This window comes from Salmo salar, chromosome 15 (genome assembly GCF_965601325.2).
Source record: "Salmo salar chromosome 15, fSalSal1, whole genome shotgun sequence".
Classification (NCBI taxonomy): Eukaryota; Metazoa; Chordata; class Actinopteri; order Salmoniformes; family Salmonidae; genus Salmo; species Salmo salar.
Window position 1 is genome coordinate 83759230 of NC_138305.1, and position 23238 is coordinate 83782467.

Consider the following 23238-nt stretch of genomic DNA (forward strand, 5'->3'; position numbering starts at 1 on the left):
TATGGCCCAGTACATCACTGGGGCAAAGCTGCCTGCCATCCAGGACCTCTACACCAGGCAGTGTCAGAGGAAGGCCCTGAAAATTGTTAAAGACCCCAGCCACCCCAGTCATAGACTGTTCTCTCTACTACCGCATGGCAAGCGGTACCGGAGTGCCAAGTCCAGGACAAAAAGGCTTCTCAACAGTTTTTACCACCAAGCCATAAGACTCCTGAACAGGTAATCAAATGTTTACCCGGACTATTTGCATTGTGTCCGCTTTTACGCTGTTGCTACTCTCTGTTTATCTTATATGCATAGTCACTTTAACTATACATTCATGTACATACTACCTCAATAAGCCTGACTAACCGGTGTCTGTATATAGCCTTGCTACTGTCGAGTTGCGTCAATTCAATCTGGTACTGGAATAAAACAGTTAACACAGAGTAACTTCTGATTTCTTGGTACTTTAATTAATGCAAACACATTTATGGTAAATATGATGTTCGTATATACGGGCTCACTGTACCACCTCGCAGGGCAGACAGAGAACTGAGTGACACATCCTTTGCTTTTCATTAAATACTCTGACAGAGATAGTTCCCGCTCACTGCTGGCCTGTCAGAGGGAGGATGAGTGTGGTTTAAACTTACTCATCCTAGCGTTGGCGTGCAGGCTGGTCCCAGCCTCTAGACGCATCTTTGTTGCCAAGCATAGTTGTCTTCTAGCTTATCTTCATGTGTGTACCCGAGAGTCAGACACCCAAGGACAGTGCCTGTTCTTGTGCTACAGTTAGGACAGTTTCTGCTTTTGTGCTACAGCTATCTTCCATTCTACCAGCCCCTCCCGTACACCTGTCCTTGAGCGGCCCCACAACCAGGCATTGTGTGTGTCACGAGTCTACTCAGCCTACACTCCTACTAGCCAGCAATCCTCCAGTTAGTCATGTCTATTATATGTCGCTCAATCTATGTTAATACAATATAAACCTCTTATGTTTAGCATTAGTATTCATAAGTTATGCACCACAACTAGTTTTATTATATAGGTTTAAATAGTTGTATTATATTGGTTATGCAAGCAAATAGTTGGTTAAACCCTAACACTACTCTTATTTTTGCAATGTCTTTTTACTGTTGTTTTATTTCTTTACTTACCTCCACACACACACACACACACACACACACACACACACACACACACACACACACACACACACACACACACACACACACACACACACACACACACACACACACACACACACACACACACACACACACACACCTTTTTTTCTTTCTTCTTATTATTGGTTAGAGCCTGTAAGTAAGCATTTCACTGTAAGGTCTACACCTGTTGTATTCAGCGCACGTGACAAATAAACTTTGATTTGATTTGATTAAACTCACCAGAGCTGGTGGACTGGTCTAGTGGGTTGTATGCTGGGCGTGTATGTCATGCTGCTGACATGACATATTGGATTCAATCTTCTAACTGATCTCAGGGTTGATGATTTCGGGCTATATATGAGTGCTGGAGGTATGAGGTTAATGAAATTAAGATGTATATTTTTCTGCATGGACATCTATAAAATAACTAGTGGCCACCCATTGGATAGGTTGTATGATAAACAAGATACTATGGTGTAATTCAGTAGACGTTCAAACTTGACCTCTTTGCTTGTGGTCTGTTAGATCACATGCATGAATGAATGTTGCCCATTGTTTGAAACGGTTTCTTTTGCCTTGGAGTGCTTTTGAGTCAAACAGGTATGGTAAATGGACTAAATTATGGGACAGAAAGGGGCACACCATGAGCAAAATATTGTTAGCGTAAAACTAAGGATAGTGTGGGTTCATGAGTTAAGAAATGCAAATTACCCATATCCAGTGCCTTCGGAAGGTATTCAAACCCCTTGACATTTTCCACATTTTCTTACGTTACAGACTCATTTTAAAATGGATGAAATAAAAAACCTCAGCAATCTACACACAATACACCATTATGACAAAGTGAAAACAGGTTTTTAGAAATACATATATATTTTTAAATTACATAACTATTCAGACCCTTTGCTATGAGACTCGAAATTGAGCTCAGGTGCATCCTGTTTCCATTGATCATCCTTGAGATGTTTCTACAACTTGATTGGAGTCCACCTGTGGTAAATTCAATTGATTTGACATGATTTGGAAAGGCACTCACCTGTCTGTGTAAGGTCCCATAGTTGACAGTGCAGGTCAGAGCAAAAACCAAGCCATGAGGTCAAAGGACTTGTCCGTAGCGCTCCGAGACAGGATTGTGTCGAGGCACAGATCTGGGAAAGTGTACAAAAAACATTTCTGCAGCATTGAAGGTCCCCAAGAACACAGTGACCTCCATCATTCTTAAATGGAAGAAGTTTGGAACCATCACGACTCTTCCTAGAGCTGGCCGCCCGGCCAAACTGAGCTATCGGGGGAGAAGGGCCTCGGTCAGGGAGGTGACCGAGAATCCGATGGTCACTCAGACAGAGCTCTAGAGTTCCTCTGTGGAGATGGGAGAACCTTCCAGAAGGACAACCATCTCTGCAGCACTCCACCAATCAGGCCTTTATGGTAGAGTGGCCAGACGGAAGCCACTCCTCAGTAAAAGGCATGACAGCCCTCTTGGAATTTGCTAAAAGTCACCTAAAGACTCTCAAACCATGAGAAACAAGATTCTTTGGTCTGATGAAAACAAGATGGAACTCTTTGGCCTGAATGCCAAGAGTCATGTCTGGGGGAAACCTGACATCATCCCAATGGTGAAGCATGGTGGTGGCAGCATCATGCTGTGGGTATGTTTTTCAGCAGCAGGGACTGAGAGACTAGTCAGGATCGAGGCAAAGATGAACAGAGCAAAGTTCAGAGATCCTTGATGAAAACCTGCTCCACAGCGCTCCTCAGGGTCTGACTGGGGCGAAGGTTCACCTTCCAACAGGACAACAACCCTAAGCACACAGCCAAGACAATGCAGGAGTGATTTCGGGACAATCCAGAGCCCGGACTTGAACCCGATCTAACATTTCTGGAGAGACCTGAAAATAGGTAGGTGTGCAGCAACGCTCCCCATCCAACCTGACAGAGCTTGAGAAGATCTGCAGAGAAGAATGGGAGAAACTCCCCAAATACAGGTGTGGCAAGCTTGTAGCATCATACCCAAGAAGACTTGATGCTGTAATCACTGCCAAAGGTGCTTCAACAAAGTACTGAGTAAAGGGTCTGAATACTTATGTTAATGTAATATTTCATTTTTATAATGAGCAAAACTGTCAAAAAACTTTTTTTTTTTTTTGTCATTATGGGGTATTGCGTATAGATTGATGAGGACAAAAAATATTTCAATCAATTTTAGAATAAGGCTGTAACGTAACAAAATGTGGAACAAGTCAAGGGGTCTGAATACTTTCTGAAGGCACCATCTAGGCAAGGCAAGAAGCCAAAATGTGAGGTAAGCAATTATCTAGGCTACAGCCTTTTCTCAGTTCAATTCAGTTGATGTTAATAGTAATGACAGTATGAAGGCTTCGTAGTGTTTTGCTGATACAGTAACAATAAACCATGTTCAATCCATGCAAAAAGTTAACAGCAAGGAATTGTAATTCTACACCTCAAACATTCCCTGAAAAGCATAAAGAAAGACCACTGCAATAGTAAGATAATACCACTTGCCTGCCCTACATTATAGGAGAGATAGAGTATAGGCAGAGATACTGCGTCACACAGTCATCATTCATAATTCGTTTTTCTTTAGTTGCAGTTTATTCATAGTCATTGAGTATCGCTCATGCAATGCGGCTAAGAGGCCAGGGTGTGGACTGTGACTGTCAGCAGCTGTCTGCCAGTGCCTTCACTAGCAGGATGAGAAGGTCTTCCAAAAGAACTTCTTACAGGGGGATCTCACTCTGGCAGGAACTTGAGCTCTGAGAGCTCTGTCCTGCAGCTCTCTGTGGAGCTGTTGATCAGGATACATATACTCTGGCGTCAGCTCATTCAGCCCCGACAACATCTTCAACAGGTCCCTCTGCTCCACAGTCAACTCCTGGACCAAACATACATTTTTGGCATGTATTATTAAATCAATTATATAGGTGAATATGATTTGCACAACATGATCCTGGATGGAGGGAGTTGACACTTGATTAAGTCCTTGTTAGGTTGCATCCAATGGATAACTTCCTCTCAGCCAGGTTTGCTGTCAGAACGGTTTCTAAGGGCTCCATTCAATCCACATCGCGGGACTTTAGCTTTACAGCGTGATTAGAATTTAACGGCAATGTTTCCACTTTAGCGGAGACTGTATTCACCGTAAACGCGGAATATGTTGTCTCAATCTGAAATTACCTTTATATTTCTAGCGTGGAATCTAATGTTTCAGCGTTACAGATTGAATAGAGGCCTAAATCACGTGTCAACTACTGCCAGCCAGGACACGTTGACCTGCGAATCAAACCGACTTTAAGCGTGTATCCAGAAAACCACTATCTGGAGTTAATCTGAATATCGGCATTTGTGGTTGCAATTCATGGCTCATGCCTGATATTACAACACAACAAACATGCAGCATCAAGTGTGGTGTCAAAGCTCAACTTTAGAACTTTACCACAAAACTATGAGCTGTCCCCAAAGGTCTAAATTGACATATGTAGAAACTAACATTTTCATACCAAACCTTTAAACACGCTATTGAGTTTAATAGGGAGTGAATATTATCAACTCACCTGATTGCGCAGCAATCCTAGGTTATCCTCTATGGGAAGTGCCGTTGTCTCTTGTCCACTCCACACCATGAGGACGAAGGGTACTAAACTCACCAGCACCCTCATGATCATCACTTTTTGAAGCTGCTGCAGGTCTCGTGGCACAAGCCTTATTTTTATAGACCACACACACACACACACACACACACACACACACACACACACACACACACACACACACACACACACACACACACACACACACACACACACACACACACACACACACACACACACACACACACACACACAGGTGTTTGACGCAATAGACATGAGTAATTAGCAAAATGAGCCCATTTCCTATTAATACACTGAAGTAGATTTTTTAAAAAACATGTCAATACAGTATGTTCTCTGAATTAGACATCACAATTAAGTGGATGTAATTTCCTTTAAAAGCCTCCCTCCCCCACAATTTGTAACATCTCCTCTAAGTAATTATGTACTGATTAAGTATCAATTTGGCATGTGTTCCATAATTGTAAAAATAAATGGTAAGGACAAAATAACAAAAGTGTGACGAAAGTTAGGAAAGGATCTCAAAACTAAGGGCTCTATTCAATCTGTATCACAAAAGCAATCCATGGTTTGGTTTAGTTTCCCCTGGCACCGTTTCCACATGCTAACGTTTTAGCATTTGTGGCACAAATCCCATTCGAGTCATGGGACAGATATTTGCATGTTTTGCACACCATGTCCAAATCATTGGCCCCATGACTTGAATGGGATTTGTGCCACAAATGCTAAAACATTAGGGTGGTAAGCCAGCAGCATACCACCCTGCATCCCACTGCTGGCTTGCTTCTGAAGCTAAGCAGGGTTGGTCCTGGATGGGAGACCAGATGCTACTGGAAGTGGTTTTGGTACACCCTTTCCTATGGTCTAAAAAAAATATATATATCCCAGGGCAGTGATTGGGGACATTGCCCTGTGTAGGGTGTTGTCTTTCAGATGGGATGTTAAACAGGTGTCCTTACTCTCTGAGCTCACCTAAGATCCCATGGCACTTATTGTCATTCTTTATTTAACTAGGCAAGTCAGTTAAGAACAAATTCGTATTTACACTGACGCTGGGCCAATTGTGCGCCGCCCTATGGGACTCCCAATCATGGCCGGTAAGAGTAACCCCGGTGTCCTGGCTAAATTCCCAATCTTGCACTCATACCATCACATTCACCTTATCACCCCCAGTTTACAATTGGCTCACTCATCCTCCTCTTCCCTGTAACTATTCCCCAGGTCGTTGCTGTAAATGAGAATGTGTTCTCAGTCAATTTACCTGGTAAAATAAGGATTAAATAAAATAAAAGCATGTGGAAACAGTGCCAAGGAAACTAAACCAAAGCATGAATTGATGTCATAGTTTGTCTATTGATTTAGAGGGTAAGGAAACCAATGTTTCATTTTGTAAAGGTCATTTCCAATTGAGCCGACATATACAGTGTTTACGGTGAATGTGGTCTCCGATAATGCAGGAACATTCGCTTTAAAAAAAATGTAATCTCGCTGTAACGCTAAACTTCTGCAATGTGGAACAGCTGCTCTACGATATGATAGCTCCAGTTGCACCTCCGACATCACCGTAACGAAAAACAATGATATGCTATGGAATTGGCGTTTACTGCAGGTTAATGCTGATCTGATTGAATCTAGGCCTACGGCATTCATTGATAAACGCTGCATATGTCGGCTCAATTGGAAATTACATTTCAATTGTGCTGTAGCGGGATCTTCAGCGCTATGGATTGCACATAGTCCTATTAACTGAGTTAGAGCTGTCAAATCCACAAGTGGCTCCTGGCGTTACCTATCACGGACATTGCCATTGGATGCACCAAGACGCATCAGTAAAAATCCCATGCAGCCGCGTTACAAGTTCGAACACTGGCATGTCGATTAGGCATTTATGAATCCCTATTTGTTTTCGTTTATTGGTTTTAAATGAGTGTCATTATTTATATATATCCTACTCTTTTTCATTCTGAACTTCTAACGTGGGTGGGATAGGACGGTTGTGGTTTCGTGACAATGACCACAAGAGCAGCTGCTCACCAATTTGACCAACAAAAGCAATGAAAAGCTATGCATGTGGCTAACAAGGGTTAACGTTGATCTGAATTAATCCTTGCATGAACCCTATATAGCTTTCACCCATTCCTCTTTCTCAGATTGGAAGGAATTGCAGGCCTATACATTCCCCAACGATATGTGTAATATAAAAACCACAAGAAGGTAGTATGCTGCAGGACCCAATTTTATTCACGTTTTTGGGAATATGGGTTCTTCTCGTGTCTTCCTCAACACAACTGTATAATGCATTATTGAACAGGTTACATCCCAAACGGCACCTTATTCCTTACAGTGCACTACTTTGATCTGGGCCCTGGTCAAACGTAATGTACTCAATAGGGTGCCATCTGGGACTCACTGTATGAAGGATGGACTCCGCACCATCACCCACCTGCGCTGCCACCATATAACAGCCTCCCACGTTTTAATACAACCTCCGCGGTTCATTAACAGTAATTTAGAACACTATTCTCTCCTCGGCAAGCCCCTAATTGTCGAGATGTTCCCTTTTCCGATGGATTAATTAGGCCGTGGGCATAAACAAAGGATCAAACCAGACAAATATTTATTCAAAAAAGGAGAAGAGTATCATTAACAAAGTCTGAATCCAAATAGCAAAGCTATGCTAAATGGGTTGAGTGGTGATGACGATCCTAACTTTGATAATGGGAGAGCCAGGAGGTTGTCTTCTTATGATAATTGTCATCTGTAGGCCTACATAGCAAAAACACTGTCACTTTGTTTGTCATGTAAGAAGTTAGAGATTCAAGTTAACTAAACAGGAACACCAAAATGTATTTACAGCAAGCCTACAGACATAAAGACTCCTTTAACCATCAGAAGGATTGACAATGGCAGTACATCTTCCATACTGAATGTCAATACTCGACAGTGGACTCCTTTCTTATAGCCTCGTTCAACCATCCTGATCTTACATTTTGGTGGACCAGGCTACATTTCCTATGCACTTCTCCAAACCCTTCTACCTTGATCTGAAAGGATTAGATAGTTGAAAGAAACATGCAGATATGGCCAGTGCCAGTGTTAAGCAGGAACCAATTGCTAAAATGGGGGCCAATGAAGGTATTCTTGGAAGAACCTAACTGCCCAAAGTAAGTGACGGTGGATGGCTAGAGAGAAGCTGAATGAGGGGTACTTAAAGACCAAAGCTACAGGTGCATCTGGGGCACTGGCAAATGAGCTTTGAATTGCCCTATGGATTTCAACAGGTGAGTGCTACAGCTGATAGATACTAAAGGAAGAACAAACTGTGTGCCTGCTTGAGCTGTAGCGTTTCTCACTCATAAGCCAAAGACATTGAGAAGATCTGAGCAGAGTGAATTGAGATCTGAACAACAGGTGAACTATATTGCCTTCGCCAATAGGTGAGACACCAACTCCGCTCTCTCCACAAATGTGATTTAGCTTTTTCCGCTCAAGCGTTCCATACTGTGAAGTTGTACACAAATGAGATGCATTATCAATCATTTGAAAAAGTTCAGTAACCTTAGAATCCAAAACCCTTCAACACCTTCTCAAAGTAAGAACAAACCTGCACTGACAAGATGGACTTCAATAAACCACTAAATAATTTCCAAGCCACATTTCAGACTATATGAGTCTATGGTCAATTGGTGTTTTCATGATTGATATCCAGGAGCCACAGGGACAAGTGTCTTAGGGCCACCTACTGGAAATTGCACAGCCTACAACTAAACAAAAGATCACTAAATGTTCAATTTGTTTGAATTGTGATAATTTGGTAAGCAAAGGCTTCAATGGATTTCATGAAAGAGAGATGCTCTCACTGACTTAACAGGGTCCTTTTATCAAAGTTTATTACTGTACCATGGGCCATTGCCGCAGTTGACGTCTCGTTCTGCCCAATGTAACCCTGGGTGGTTATAAACAGAGCAAAACCTGAATCCTGTTTCCCGCTCGAGGCTGGAGTGTAAGGACCACAAAAGCTAATTACAAATGGATTTAAATCTTTATTTAGCCTAATACAGTACAGTGCAATGGTTAACCTTAATCCAGTGTTACCTGTGTGAACTCTGGGTCGAACATGATTGGAGAAACTAGCCGACAGCTTGTGGTGTAAGCTTTGGGGGCGAAACCCTTGTGACTTCCCTCTGTTGTGTCTGTCTGTAGCAATGGGCCCTACAGTACTAAGCACTGCACTACCAACCTCATAGGGGAAGTGTTTACATACAATGATTACTTTTCACACTTCATCATAAATAAAACTGTAATAGTACATCAGAACCCCTTTTAAGAATCTTAAGATACAATATGTCTGATTGAAGGAAGGGGTCTTTAAATATTGATGCTTGGTTTTAGAGAAGTAACATCTAACATAAATCTTCTTGAGCTAGAAAATGCCCCTCATCTCTTCTGGCCTTCCGTCTCTGCCCGTCTGCGTCTGTCTGAGACAGCATTGCTCCTTAAGCGTTGTAAGAGGAAGAGGAAACATTGCCACCGTGGCCTGTCCAGTTGGTGTGGATGTACTTGCCAGGGTTTGACAGAAGTTCATACGTGTGCGCTCCAAAGTAGTCCCTCTGGGCCTAAAGTGACAAACACACAGGGTTAAGAGTTGCCTCAGTAAAATGTTGTTTTATACCTTCTATATTTTTGCCAATAAAGCGACGCAAGACGCTCTCGCAGAAGTGGACACCAGAACAGCCCGGCTGGCACATAACATTTTTGTAATGTTCTGCAACGTTTTCACAACTTTGTAAAACGTTTCCTTGCTAGCTGGGCGTATGGGTGGGCCTAAAGGCTGCAGTATCCATTTAAATATGGTAGTAACATCATCGTCTTAGGGTCTTAAAGTCCACCAGCCTCCCCCTGCATCTAAACAAACACTACCCTTAGCTAACATCCACACGTGACAAGACCGTTTTAATCTCCTTCACTTTGACATATGTTCTTGTAGGGGGATCTTTGTGCCCTGAAGAGAGTGGTGTGTTGTGTCACTGAGTTGCTCCTTAAGCATGGTAAGAGGAGACGCTTCCACCGTGGCATCCAATGTGTTGTTACCTGGAGGAGGTTAGCCGGGAGCATGTCGTGTCTGTAGCCGTCGTAGAAGGACAAGGCGGTGGTGAAACAAGGCATAGGGATCCCCTGCTGCACTCCAATGCTGACCGTCCGGCGCCACGAGTCCTACAGCCATGACAAAGACAAGCACACGCATGAACAAAAGCACACAGAATAAATCGCTAACCCTCTGGGATTTGGGAACATCAGGGTGAATACAGTTATTTCAAGTTTATTAGACAAGATCATTGCAAAGCAATATGACATGAACACTTATAATCACATAATTAGATAGCTACAAGGGGTTTATTTAACGCAGAGACCAAATACAGTATAACTTTGTAAATGTTGCCCTGTCTTGGGCCATACCATGTACAACACTGCGATTAGATTGCAGTATGAATAAGAAGCCCATGACATGCGTATCATCTATATTCCAAAAACACATTTCCACCAATAACTAACAGCCCCATCATATTCTCCCTTTGTGGGCTGGGAAATGGTATGTATCAATATAGCAGTGGGGTGGTAACTTCTTTTTCAAAGAGGAAACAGCCATGTGTTGCTAACGTGGCCACAAAGGGGTGGGCTTTCTTTCATCACTTCCTACTCCCCTAGGTGCAGATTGAGGATCAGCTTCCCTTCCCCCAATCCTAAACTTAACCATTATGGGGGGAAAAAGGTTCAAAATGACCCAAGATAAGCATTTCAGGGCAGATTAACCCTACTCTCCTTAACTGTACCTGGCAATCCTGTACGGCATTACTGAAGAAGGTATCCAACAGCAGATTCTGCAGCTCAGCATCCCTGTCAAAGGCCTCTTTGATCTTCCCCAGGAAAACACTGGAGAAAAGAGACAGTGAGAGAGATACTCGCATCATTACTCACCAAACAAAACGGACTGAAACAGGGAGGGACTACGAGACCGTTTATTTTCATTTCCTGGTGCCAAACATTTTGCTACAGTGTGCCCTAATGAATATGACCCAGGGTCACTGTTTTATTATCCCTGAAAAAAGATAAAACCATTTCAGACGGGAGTGTTACTCGCTCTGTAGAACACTTAGGTAAGGACCGATCTACTTTAGACGGCTCTGCCCTACTGACCAAGACCATATTCTCAGTTAAAACACATTTCACTTTGAAAAGTAATGTCGGATGTAGTTTGGCACAGGGCTGAGAGAAGTTATGATGAATGGTTTCTGTTTGCTCAAGGTTTATGCAACACCTTTCCCACATTGCGCATTAAGACCAACATTTCCTCATTCTTATATGGCTCTGATTCTCCAGGAAGCCTTCTCTTCTTCCTTACCAGCTGGCTGCATTACAATACTCTGTGACAGCAAGAATACAACAAATATGACTTGACACCAGAGTTAGGGTGATATCAAATGGAGTCAATTCAGGATGCAAACTGACATTCCAATTCAATAATTTACAAAAGGGCATCCATTATTAAATGACTTCTCAATACACTGAAAATGAGAAGATATTAATTTCAAACGTTTCTTTTTTTACTGACGGCAACCCTGATTAGGAGAGACATTTCCTCATTCTTGTCCCACTCCGATTTTCCAGGAAATCTTATCTCACATTTCTTATGGCTTCGTCAACCCTGCCTTACAACACTCTGTGGCAGCAAGAATAAAACAAATGGCTTCACACTGTGGCCACACGTTCGTAAAATGGAGCTCTGACAGCCTTTTAATGATGATGGTATGTGAGGTCTTACCTTCGGATGATGCAGCCTCCTCTCCACATCAGGGCAATGGCGCCATAGTTTAGGGACCAACCAAACTCTTTGGCCGCCTGTCTGAGCAGCATGAAGCCCTGGGCATACGAGATGATCTTGGAGGCATAGAGGGCCTGAACAGGACACAAGACAAAACCCATTTGCTTAAAGTAACTGATAATTAGCAGAGAAATTCTGTTCCCATATCCATGATTCATTTATAGAAGAGTTAAAAAAATATTAAAAAAATAATTGTGGTGGTACTTGATCATATATATATATATATATATATTTTTGCACAATAGCACTTAACAAAGTGGCAATATTTAGAGAAAAGTCAAAATTGAGAATAAAGTCAGTTATATTTCAAGATTAAAGTAGGGGATTTGCATGTCTCCCTGTTGCTGTGGACGCCACTGTTGAAATGCCTGCAGTTAGATGACCTGCTGAAACTAGACTTTGGAATTGGGTGTACTCAAGAAGCCTACGAGCCTATAATCCTTAGATTGATAGTTTCCATAAGGGGGAAATACTACTATAAGTAAAGCTCCATTGATACGGTCGTTAATAGTTGCCATTATGCACAGATTTACTGCAAGGTGTTGGCCTAGGCTATGCAGCAGAATGTTGTAGCGAATTCGGAGAGCAGACAGGGACTCAACCCCAGGTCTCTTCTCATTCAGTAGCAAGAGTTTTTTTGTGTGCTCATAACTCACCATGGACATTAGAAGAGTGTTTGTCTATAGTCTGAAATGGTCTGGGGAAAACTTGGTGTGTGCGAGTTATTAGATCATTAGATTGATAAGCGTGAGTGTTCAGCGACGCCTGTATTAGATCATTAGATTGATAAGCGTGAGTGTTCAGCGACGCCTGTATTAGATCATTAGATTGATAAGCGTGAGTGTTCAGCGACGCCTGTATTAGATCATTAGATTGATAAGCGTGAGTGTTCAGCGACGCCTGTATTAGATCATTAGATTGATAAGCGTGAGTGTTCAGCGACGCCTGTATTAGATCATTAGATTGATAAGCGTGAGTGTTCAGCGACGCCTGTATTAGATCATTAGATTGATAAGCGTGAGTGTTCAGCGACGCCTGTATTAGATCATTAGATTGATAAGCGTGAGTGTTCAGCGACGCCTGTATTAGATCATTAGATTGATAAGCGTGAGTGTTCAGCGACGCCTGTATTAGATCATTAGATTGATAAGCGTGAGTGTTCAGCGACGCCTGTATTAGATCATTAGATTGATAAGCGTGAGTGTTCAGCGACGCCTGTATTAGATCATTAGATTGATAAGCGTGAGTGTTCAGCGACGCCTGTATTAGATCATTAGATTGATAAGCGTGAGTGTTCAGCGACGCCTGTATTAGATCATTAGATTGATAAGCGTGAGTGTTCAGCGACGCCTGTATTAGATCATTAGATTGATGGCCATTTGTTTGTTTTGCCCCTACTTTTTAACCACCCACACACAATATGCCTGTCTGTTTGTAACCACGGTTCCTCCTCCTGAAAATCATCTTTGGCACAACCTTTTCCAGGTTCTAATACTTATAATAAAATGGTTATTATGTGCTAAGAGAGTAAAGATTTCCTTCTAATTTAAGCCAATTCTAAAGTCTAGTTTCCCCAGGTGATCTAACTCAGGCATTTCAACAGTGGAGTGTACAGCAACAGGAAGCCAGGGAGACATGCACTTAACCAAATCCCTACATTCATCTTGAAATATAACTGCAACTTCATTCCCAAAATAAAAAAATATTCTCAAAATATTGCCACTTTATGGGATTTTTCCCCCTCCACTTTATTTTTTTTACTACCGCTTGATGGAAAAGATATTGCCACTTTTTTGAAGTACTATCATTCAACCGCTACCCGTCCCGGTTGTTCTTTTTTCGAGAGATTTGACTCAAGTTTTCAGAAAACAATATGAAATAAATTATTTGGGAACAGTCTATAACTGAGGAAGCTGGAGTCCACCAATTAGCTATAGCATTTTTTGTTTTGCCTACCCCGGCCAACGCTGGGCCAATTGTGCGCCGCCCTATGGAACTCCCAATCACGGCCGGATGGAATACAGCCTGGATTCAAACCAGGGACTGTAGTGATGCCTCTTGCCCTGAGCTCTTAAACCGCTGCACCACTCGGGAGCATGAGTCAACATGTTCAAAATGCTCTGTTTGGCTGATTACAAATAAAACGTGATTTTCCTCAGCTATTGGTGAGAAAACATGACAAGCGCTTTAATAGTGATATGTGGATGAACTCTTGTTTTTACAGCATTGCCCCAGAAACCCAGACATCTGTAGCCTGGCTACCTTTCTGATGTCCTCAAGGAACGAGGCCTTGTCCCCGTTGAACTTGGCTCCCTGGGGCCCGGCCAGGCTCCTGCTGGCCTCCACTCTCTCGTCCTTCAGGGCCGACAGACATCTGGCAAAGACAGCCTCGCCTGTGAGAGGGAGGAGGATGAGAGAGAGAGAGGGATGAGGCAGAGCATGAGAGGAATGAGAGAAAGAGGCATGAGAGCGAGTGAGAGGCAGAGCGAGCGAGCGATACAGAGCAACACATTATTTGGTCACAAACCGGGTCGCGGTCATTGGGCACAAAATGGGGAAAATGCTTTCAATAGGAAATTGGACAAGATCAAGTAGAAGGTCAAGGTCTACCTCAAAACATGTTCTCCCTTTTCATTTCTATTAAATGCAATCACCCTACGAGTCTTCGTATGGCGATTCCTCACAAAACTACAACAAAGAAAATAACAAGATTTGGGGGATTTTCATGAAATGTAAAGGACCCTACTATGGATTACATTTCATGAAAATCTCCCAAATCCTGGTATTTTTGTTGTTCTAGTTCCGTAAGGAATGACCCAGTAAACAGCTGTGATCTGTCAAAGATAATTGATAGCCTAGCTGAAATTGGCATGCTCAGCTCAAATGTTTGTCGTGACAAAAGGTCCTCGGGTAGCGGGTTCAAAAGGCATATACTTGAAGGAAAAGGTGAGTGCGGGTTTCTCCTTCCTTCATGAATTAGACATTAAGGGATTGTATTCTACACTCTATAAGCTAGACACTGACAGACAACTCCAATATTTCCCCCCAAAATTCTGCCCTTCTATATCTTTGATCAAATAGGCATCCCGTTTATACCTTAATCATCAAGTTTAATACTAATACCAAACATAATGACAAGCCTACAGCTGGCACAGTTCCTAGCCGACAAAGTTAACACAATGCCGCCCACAACACAAAGGTACCCTATGACTCAGCGTTAGTAACCAGCATTCTATTGTAAAAGCAGGGCTTGCCACATAAAAAAAAAGGAACAACTTCCCACCACATGATGAAAAAATACATTGGGTAAGCATGACTTGCTAAATATTGCCACAGTGATGCAATGCAATGGCGAGAGGGGGAAGAGAAGAGAAAAAGATGTCACAATGAGTACGGCTAAACGAAGCACCCAACTCCACATTGAACGCAACCCTATTGAGAGCTGAAATCCACCCCCCAAGCCTGCCTGTACGGCGTGTCCACTCTCTCCCTGGCCACCCACACCAGTTCTCCGCTTTCACAATGAGCCCTTTTGTTCTCTCCGCTATCATTCACACAGGACCTCCCAGTACTGATGATACAGGGACAACATTAAATACCAATAACACCCAGCAAAAATTGTATAAAGTCTTCCTTTTCTGTTGCAGAAAAAAGTAGCCCTTCCTATAGCAAATCTTGTGGTTCCATTTTCAGATCGTGAGTAAGACTGAATAACAGGCCTATGACCTGGTTGTCAACTCAAGTGTAAACCAGTTTGATCATATCACTTAGGAGATGTGTCTCCACTATTTTAGTCTTTAGCTGGAGGCAGCTTTGTCCTGGAATAACCACACCACCTGATGCTACCTTTAGGAGACGCTGCCCATCGCAGCAGCAGCAGACTCAGAGAGTATAGAAAATCACCCTTATGTCACTTGAGATGAGGTGGTGTGACTAGAAAAGCCTCCAATCTTCTTAGGGAGGCAGCAGACACTTCATTGATCACGTTCAGCTGAACAAGACTCAGCCACTACTGCCGGGGTCAGTTAATGTGGCTAAACATTAGCAGCTCTTAAACCACTACTAGAGTACTAAGTAGTTTGCAGGCTGGGTATCACTGCAAGAGGCGTCACTACAGTCCCTGGTTAGAATCCAGGCAGTATCACATCCGGCTGTGATTGGGAGTCCCATAGGGCGGCGCACAATTGGGCCAGCGTCGTCCAGGTTTGCCATCATTGTAAATAAGAATTTGTTCTTAACTGACTTGCCTAGTTAAATAAAGGTTCAATAAATAAAAATTCTTCAGTATGCACAAAATGGAAGCCAATGTTCTGAAACAGAGTGAAACGGGGAGATACCATCTGAACTTATTGAATAAGAAATGCTTGTTTTCGTTTTCCATTGCCCGGTGTGCACTAATGAACACAACCCTGTATCATGACTACGCCAACATGGCTGGGATACAAGTCTCTTGGCCAGGCTGTTAATAAAGAGTGGTACAACTGAAAATAAACCGTGTCCAAATTAGAAAATAACCACTTTGGTGGTGTAGACTACACAAAACAAGTTTGATTAGACTCAAAATGTCAGTCAAAATTGGTGGCAATCTAAACTTTTAGCCTCGGAGAGAAACGTCACTGCGGACGATTAATTTCCAAATGGAGACTTCATGACTACTGTCCGTTCGTCTCTTACCGATCAGGGTGACTGGTGTGCCGTACTCGAGAGCCGAAATAGCCGTCCACTTCCCTGTGCCTTTCTGCCCGGCTGCGTCCCGGATCTTAGGCAGCAGGTGAGTGCCGTCGGTGTCTCTGAACTTGAGGATGCCAGCTGTGATCTCGATAAGGAAGGAGTCCAACTCCGTCTTGTTCCAATCTTCGAAAGCCTAAGGGAGACCCAAGAGCAGAAGTGAACCTGACAAATACAATAATCAACTAAGATACGTCATGACATCACAGTATCAACAGCTGTTGTAGTTAGCTACTATGGAGACTATTTCATGGCGAGGTTTATGCTATTCAGGTTACGGAGACATTCAGTCTCTTTTCTAAAAGACATATCTATTACATGACTGGCGGTGGAGTGAAAAGCGGAAAGTCATCAGGGGTGTCTGGAATGGTTCATCATTTAAATAAACTTTGATTCATTTTGAATGGCTCACCTGTGCCATCTCGTCGTGGTCCATACCCAGGACATCCTTCATGAGGTGGTACGCCTCGCAGATCAGTTGCATGTCCCCATACTCAATACCATTATGGACCATCTTCACAAAGTGGCCTGCACCCTCGTCACCAACCTGTCAAAACAGCACATTTCAAATGGTATGTAGAGCCAGGGAAGAGGGAAAGTTGTGCAATTTTGTGCCAAATCCCGTGGACATCAAAAATAAATTCCACTCACCCAGTCACAGCACGGCTCTCCTGTTCCCACCTTGGCAGCGATGCTTTGGAAAATCTCTTTAATGTGTGGCCTGTAGGAGTAAAAAAAATATCACATTTTAACAGTTCATAATGATAATTAAATAATTGATTGTGGACACACTGAACAATATGGGAAAGCTTAAAAATACAGTATGATTAAGACAATTTTCTCACAGACGATCACTACTCCTCCTCATTATAGTCTGTGTACTCTGGTGCTATTTGGGACACAGTCATAATCAACCATCAATCCCAACCCCTCCATAGCAGAGGGAAGGGTAGAGTCCCAAAAACTCACCAGGCCTCTTTGTGTCCCCCTGGCATCAGTGAGGGTCCGTAGCGAGCCCCCTCTTCTCCTCCGCTGACTCCACTGCCGACAAACAACAGGTTCTTCTCCTTCAGACTCTTACAGCGCCGCTAGACACACACACACACAGTCGACACTACCATGAGACCACACTCTTGACACTGACACTACCATGAGACCACACTCTTGACACTGACACTACCATAGCTTTGAAATGGGTGTTTCTGATAAACTTACTGTTGTGTCTCTGTATTCTGAATTGCCGCCATCAATGATAATGTCCCCAGCCTCAAGAAGAGGGACCTGTGAAGGAAAATGGGCTGTTAGAAGGGGGCAATCTACTATAATGCAAGTGCCATGCACAACCAAATGAGCCACATTAGGGACTGCATGGTTGCAAATTTGTACATTTCTGAATTTTTCCAGAAATCTTGTTTGAAGGATTACAGATTTCCTGCTTTTTCCCCCTCCTAATTTTGGGAAAGTTTTGGGAAAGCTACCGGAGATTTTAAACCGTGGGGCTAAATTTCACTAGTTCTAAATGTTTTCTTTGTGGTATTTCAATACCCCAAATGCATCCAAGCCAGCCATTACCTGATTTGGTAAACTGAAAAAGCCTTGATACATTTGACAGCTACAGCATGACTCATAATTTCTATCCTGTTTTTCTGTTTGTGCCACTGACCAGCTTGTCGATGAAGTCATCCACCGCCTGGCCGGCTTTGACCAGCATCACAATCCTCCTGGGCTTCTTCAGCTTGGCCACCATGTCCTCCAAGGACTCAGCTCCTATTATCTTGGTGCCTTTAGCCTCATTGGCCAGAAAATCATGCACTTTGGAGACAGTGCGGTTATATGCACAGACCTATGGAAAGAACAGGTTAGATTAGGGTTGCAAAATTCTGGTGACTTTAATAAAATTCCCAGGTTTTTCAGAAATCCTGGGGAAATCTGGGAAGTTTGGTAAAGTTTTCAGAATTTTGCAACCCTACGATAGATGTAAGACAGTTTAGGCAAGGGAAAGACAATGTACTGTAAAAAGTTTAGGCCTACCACTTATGTTGCAGACTATTTAGGGGGTATGTAACTGTATAAACTGCAATGAGACTTACCACAAAGCCATGATCATTCATATTCAGGATGATGTTTTGGCCCATGACAGCCAAACCAATCAACGCAATATCTGCTCTGTGGAAAGAAAATCATATTAGTCAAGAGTCCTGGTATCTGTTAGTTAGGGCATCTGGATTGAGACTGAACAAACAAGAGGGTGCCTCTCAAGCAAGAAAAACAAGCCTGTCCAATATTGTAACGTTAGTGCCTACTCTGAATCAATTCTACAACGTTATGTAGCATATTTTAAAGCCATATCTATATAAATTGACTAGACAATTTCAAAGTTGATTGACATGATCATGTAGGAAAGAGTTAACTAAATAGCCAGGATTCCCTTAACTATACAAGATTACCATGTCATTTACTATTCAAGGTTGAGGATACATTTTAATGTTATTTTACTAGACCTGTCGTTGTGTCGCGTGCATTGTCAAATCACTTAGCTAACAACGTTTGCTAACGTTAAATCAAAGAGTAAAACAGAGAGGTTTCTGTGGCTAACTAGGCTAGTTAGTAGATTAAGTCAGACTGCCCTTTTAATGCCAGGCATGCAACGTTTGCTAGCCATATTACACTGCTGTGTGGTATTGGATAGCTACCGTTAGCTAACTAGCTTGCTAGCTAAAGTGAATGAAATAACAAGTGGAGTGAGCTAGCAAAAATAGATGGTTTATCCATCGCCAGCTGTTTGAAATAATAATAATTCAGTTCTCAGAGACGATAATGCATTGCTGTGCAATACTCACTCTGCCATGTTTCTGGTAAGGAAAATAATCCGTCTTCAAGTAACACACACACAGCCAATGGACTTTCTTGAGATTTCCACGGTACTTCCTCGTTCTCAATTTGAAGAGGAAACCTCAAATTCACCCAAACCAAAGGATCGCCTATGTGAGATGACGTCAAAGAGCTCAAACCATATCGTTCTCGAGTTCTCATTCGTGGAGAAAAACTGAGCAGAGATATCAGATATTTCATTGGTTTAAACCCCCTGTCACTCTTATAACTTTGTTACACTCCCACAAATTTCAACACGGCTGGACAAAATTGAAATCTAATCATTTGGCCCCACAATGTTTGACCCCCAATAAAAATATAAAAACAATCTAACAACCTTTTTCCAAACGCACTTTGAGTTTAATTCCAATTAATGTTATACATTACTATTAAAGTTATATTTGTTGCCTGACCCAATCTTCACTTCTCTCCTTTGAGGACAATATTTTCAGCATGACATGTCAAAATGATACTACTGGACCTGTACACAACTATTATTGTAGTTTATCATGCAGAACTACCACCACATGATGTAGCCTATGTGGTGTCAGAAATTGAATATGAAACTCATTCTTCCTAACAAAGAGCAGGAGAGCTGGGAAACTTGAGGAATATGAGGAAACGTTAACAGGAAATAGGTGGCAAAAAAATCTTTATTCATGAAAGAAATGTCCCCAACTGTACCTTCATTTGAGATCGTTTCACTGATTTGAACAAATCAAAGAGGGGACAATACTTTCCTCTTCCATGATCATCATAAGATTATATAAGATTATATATATATTATATAACCTTATTTTTTTTATTACCATATGCTCTGAATGTGTCTTCTTAATGACTGAAATGTAATATAAATGTAGAACTTCAGAACGATTAAATAAGAATGTATGTGATCCAACTATATAGTCTCGTCATAATTTTTCTGAATACCATTTTGTGTTAGAAAATGTGTAACGTTTTTTAAAAGAACCCTCAGACTACCAACATATTTTACATACATGGATTACCAAGAAGAAACTACTGGATATAGCAAGACTCAAAGCAATATATAAATCTATTTTCAGGACACCATATAACATTTTAAATATACTTAATTTTATCAACAAAATGTTTGTCATATTTTCATCCTGAGAGACAATGACCTACAATATGGCTTAGATTTCTTTATTGACTAACCCCCATAGCCAGAATTAGAATAACAGCAAAACAATGGGAGTTGGTAGGGGCTGGTTCATTCCACGAAAATAGACTGAACAAAAATATAAACGCAACATGGAACAATTTAAAAGATTTGACTGAGTTACAGGTCATATGAGGAAATCAGTCAATAGGAATAAATTCATTAGGCCCTAATCTATGGATTTCACATGACTGGGAATGCAGATACAGTTGAAGTCGGAAGTTTACATACACTTAGGTTGGAGTCATAAAAACTTGTTTTTCAACCACTCCACAAATTTCTTGTTAACAAACTATAGTTTGGCAAGTTGGTAAGGACATCTACTGTGTGCATGACAGAAGTAAGTTTCCAAAAAATTCTTACAAACAGATTATTTCACTTGTAATTCACTGTATCACAATTCCAGTGGGTCAGAAGTTTACATACACTAAGTTGACTGTGACTAAGTTGCCTTTAAATAGCTTGGAAAATTACAGAATATGATGTCATGGCTTTAGAAGCTTCCGATAGGCTAATTGACATCATTTGAGTCAATTGGAGGTGTACCTGTGGATGTATTTCAATGCCTACCTTCAAACTCAGTGCCTCTTTGTTTGACATCATGGGAAAATCAAAAGTAATCAGCCAAGACCTCAGAAAGAAAATTGTAGACCTCCAAAAGTCTGGTTCATCCTTGGGAGCAATTTCCAAACACCTGAAGGTACCACATTCATCTGTACAAACAATAGTACTCAAGTATGAACACCATTGGACCACGCAGCCGTCATACCGCTCAGGAAGGAGACGCGTTCTGTCTCCTAGAGATGAACGTACTTTGGTGTGAAAAGTGCAAATCAATCACAGAACAACACAAAGGACTGTGTGAAGATGCTGGAGGAAACAGGTACAAAAGTATCTATATCCACAGTAAAACAAGTCCTATATCAACATAACCTGAAAGGCCGCTCAGCAAGGAAGAAGCCACTGCTCCAAAACCACCAGTAAAAAAAGCCTGACTATGGTTTGCAACTGCACATGGGGACAAAGATCGTACCTTTTGGAGAAATGTCTTCTGGTCTGATGAAACAAAAATAGAACTGTTTGGCCATTATGTATGGAGGAAAAAGGGGGAGGCTTGCAAGCCGCAGAACACCATCCCAACCGTGAAGCACAGGGGTGGCAGCATCATGTTGTGGGGGTGCTTTGCTGCAGGAGGGACTGGTGCACTTCACAAAATAGATGGCATCATGAGGAAGGACAATTATGTGGATATATTGAAGCAACATCTCAAGACATCAGTTAGGAAGTTAAAGCTTGATCGCAAATGGGTCTTCCAAATGGACAATGAATCCAAGCATACTTCCAAAGTTGTGGCAAAATAGCTTAAGGACAACAAAGTCAAGGTATTGGAGTGGCCATCACAAAGTCCTGACCTCAATCCTATAGAATATTTGTGGACAGAACTGAAAAAGCGTGTGCGAGCAAGGAGGCATACAAACCTGACTCAGTTACACCAGCTCTGTCAGGAGGAATGGGCTAAAATTCACCCAACTTATTGTGGGAAGCTTGTGGAAGGCTACCCAAAATGTTTGACCCAAGTTAAACAATTTAAAGGCAATGCTACCAAATACTAATTGAGTGTATGTAAACTTCTGACCCACTGGGAATGTGATGAAAGAAATAAAAGCTGAAATAAATCATTCTCTCTACTATTATTCTGACATTTCACATTCTTAAAATAAAGTGGTGACCCTAACTGACCTAAGACAGGGAATTTTTACTAGGATTAAATGTCAGGAATTGTGAAAAACTGAGTTTAAATGTAAACTCAGCAAAAAAATAAACTTCCCTTTTTCAAGACCCTGTCTTTCAAAGATAATTCGGAAAAATCCAAATAACTCGACAGATCTTCATTGTAAAGGGTTTAAACACTGTTTCCCATGCTTGTTCAATGAACCATAAACAATTAATGAACATGCACCTGTGGAACGATCGTTAAGACACTAACAGCTTACAGACGGGAGGCAATTAAGTTCACAGTTATGAAAACTTAGGACACTAAAGAGGCCTTTCTACTGACTCCGAAAAACACCAAAAGAAAGATGCCCAGGGTCCCTGCTCATCTGCGTGAACGTGCCTTAGGCATGCTGCAAGGAGGCATGAGGACTGCAGATGTGGCCAGGGCAATAAATTGCAATGTTCGTACTGTGAGACGCCTAAGACAGCGCTACAGGGAGACAGGACGTACAGCTGATCGTCCTCGCAGTGGCAGACCATGTGTAACAACACCTGCACAGGATCGGTACATCCGAACATCACACCTGCGGGACAGGTACAGGATGGTAACAACAACTGCCCGAGTTACACCAGGAACGCACAATCCCTCCATCAGTGCTCAGACTGTCCGCATTACGCTGGACTGAGGGCTTGTAGGCCTGTTGTAAGGCAGGTCCTCACCGGACATCACCGGCAACAACGTCACCTATGGGCACAAACCCACCGTCGCTGGACCAGACAGGACTGACAAAAGTGCTCTTCACTGACAAGTCGCGGTTTGTCTCACCAGGGGTGATGGTCGGATTCGTGTTTATTGTCGAAGGAATGAGCGTTACACCAAGGCCTGTACTCTGGAGCGGGATCGATTTGGAGGTGGTCTGAAGCGGTGTGTCACAGCATCATGGGACTGAGGTTGTTGTCATTGCAGGCAATCTCAACGCTGTGCGTTACAGGGAAGACATCCTCCTCCCTCATGTGGTACCCTTCCTGCAGGCTCATCCTGACATGACCATCCAGCATTACAATGCCACCAGCCATACTGCT

General features: G+C 42.2%; 2 protein-coding genes across 2 annotated transcripts; both read right to left on the reverse strand.

Moving 5' to 3' along the window:
* Positions 1 to 1192: 1192 nt before the first annotated feature.
* On the reverse strand, positions 1193 to 4869 carry sst6.2 (somatostatin 6.2). The gene is made up of 2 exons (XM_014146349.3): positions 4724 to 4869; positions 1193 to 4044 (listed from the first exon to the last, which is right to left on the reverse strand). The coding sequence occupies exons 1-2, from the start codon at positions 4832 to 4834 to the stop codon at positions 3856 to 3858; spliced, it is 300 nt and encodes a 99-aa protein (XP_014001824.1). The 5' UTR covers positions 4835 to 4869; the 3' UTR covers positions 1193 to 3855.
* A 3941-nt stretch (positions 4870 to 8810) lies between these two features.
* On the reverse strand, positions 8811 to 19420 carry pgd (phosphogluconate dehydrogenase). Its single transcript, XM_014145806.3, has 13 exons — positions 19229 to 19420; positions 18479 to 18554; positions 18052 to 18231; positions 17604 to 17669; positions 17358 to 17476; positions 17040 to 17109; positions 16801 to 16935; positions 16335 to 16524; positions 13923 to 14053; positions 11601 to 11734; positions 10612 to 10711; positions 9872 to 9994; positions 8811 to 9396 (listed from the first exon to the last, which is right to left on the reverse strand). Exons 1-13 carry the CDS (start codon positions 19234 to 19236, stop codon positions 9277 to 9279), a joined length of 1452 nt encoding a protein of 483 aa, XP_014001281.1. The 5' UTR covers positions 19237 to 19420; the 3' UTR covers positions 8811 to 9276.
* Between the last annotated feature and the right edge of the window lie 3818 nt (positions 19421 to 23238).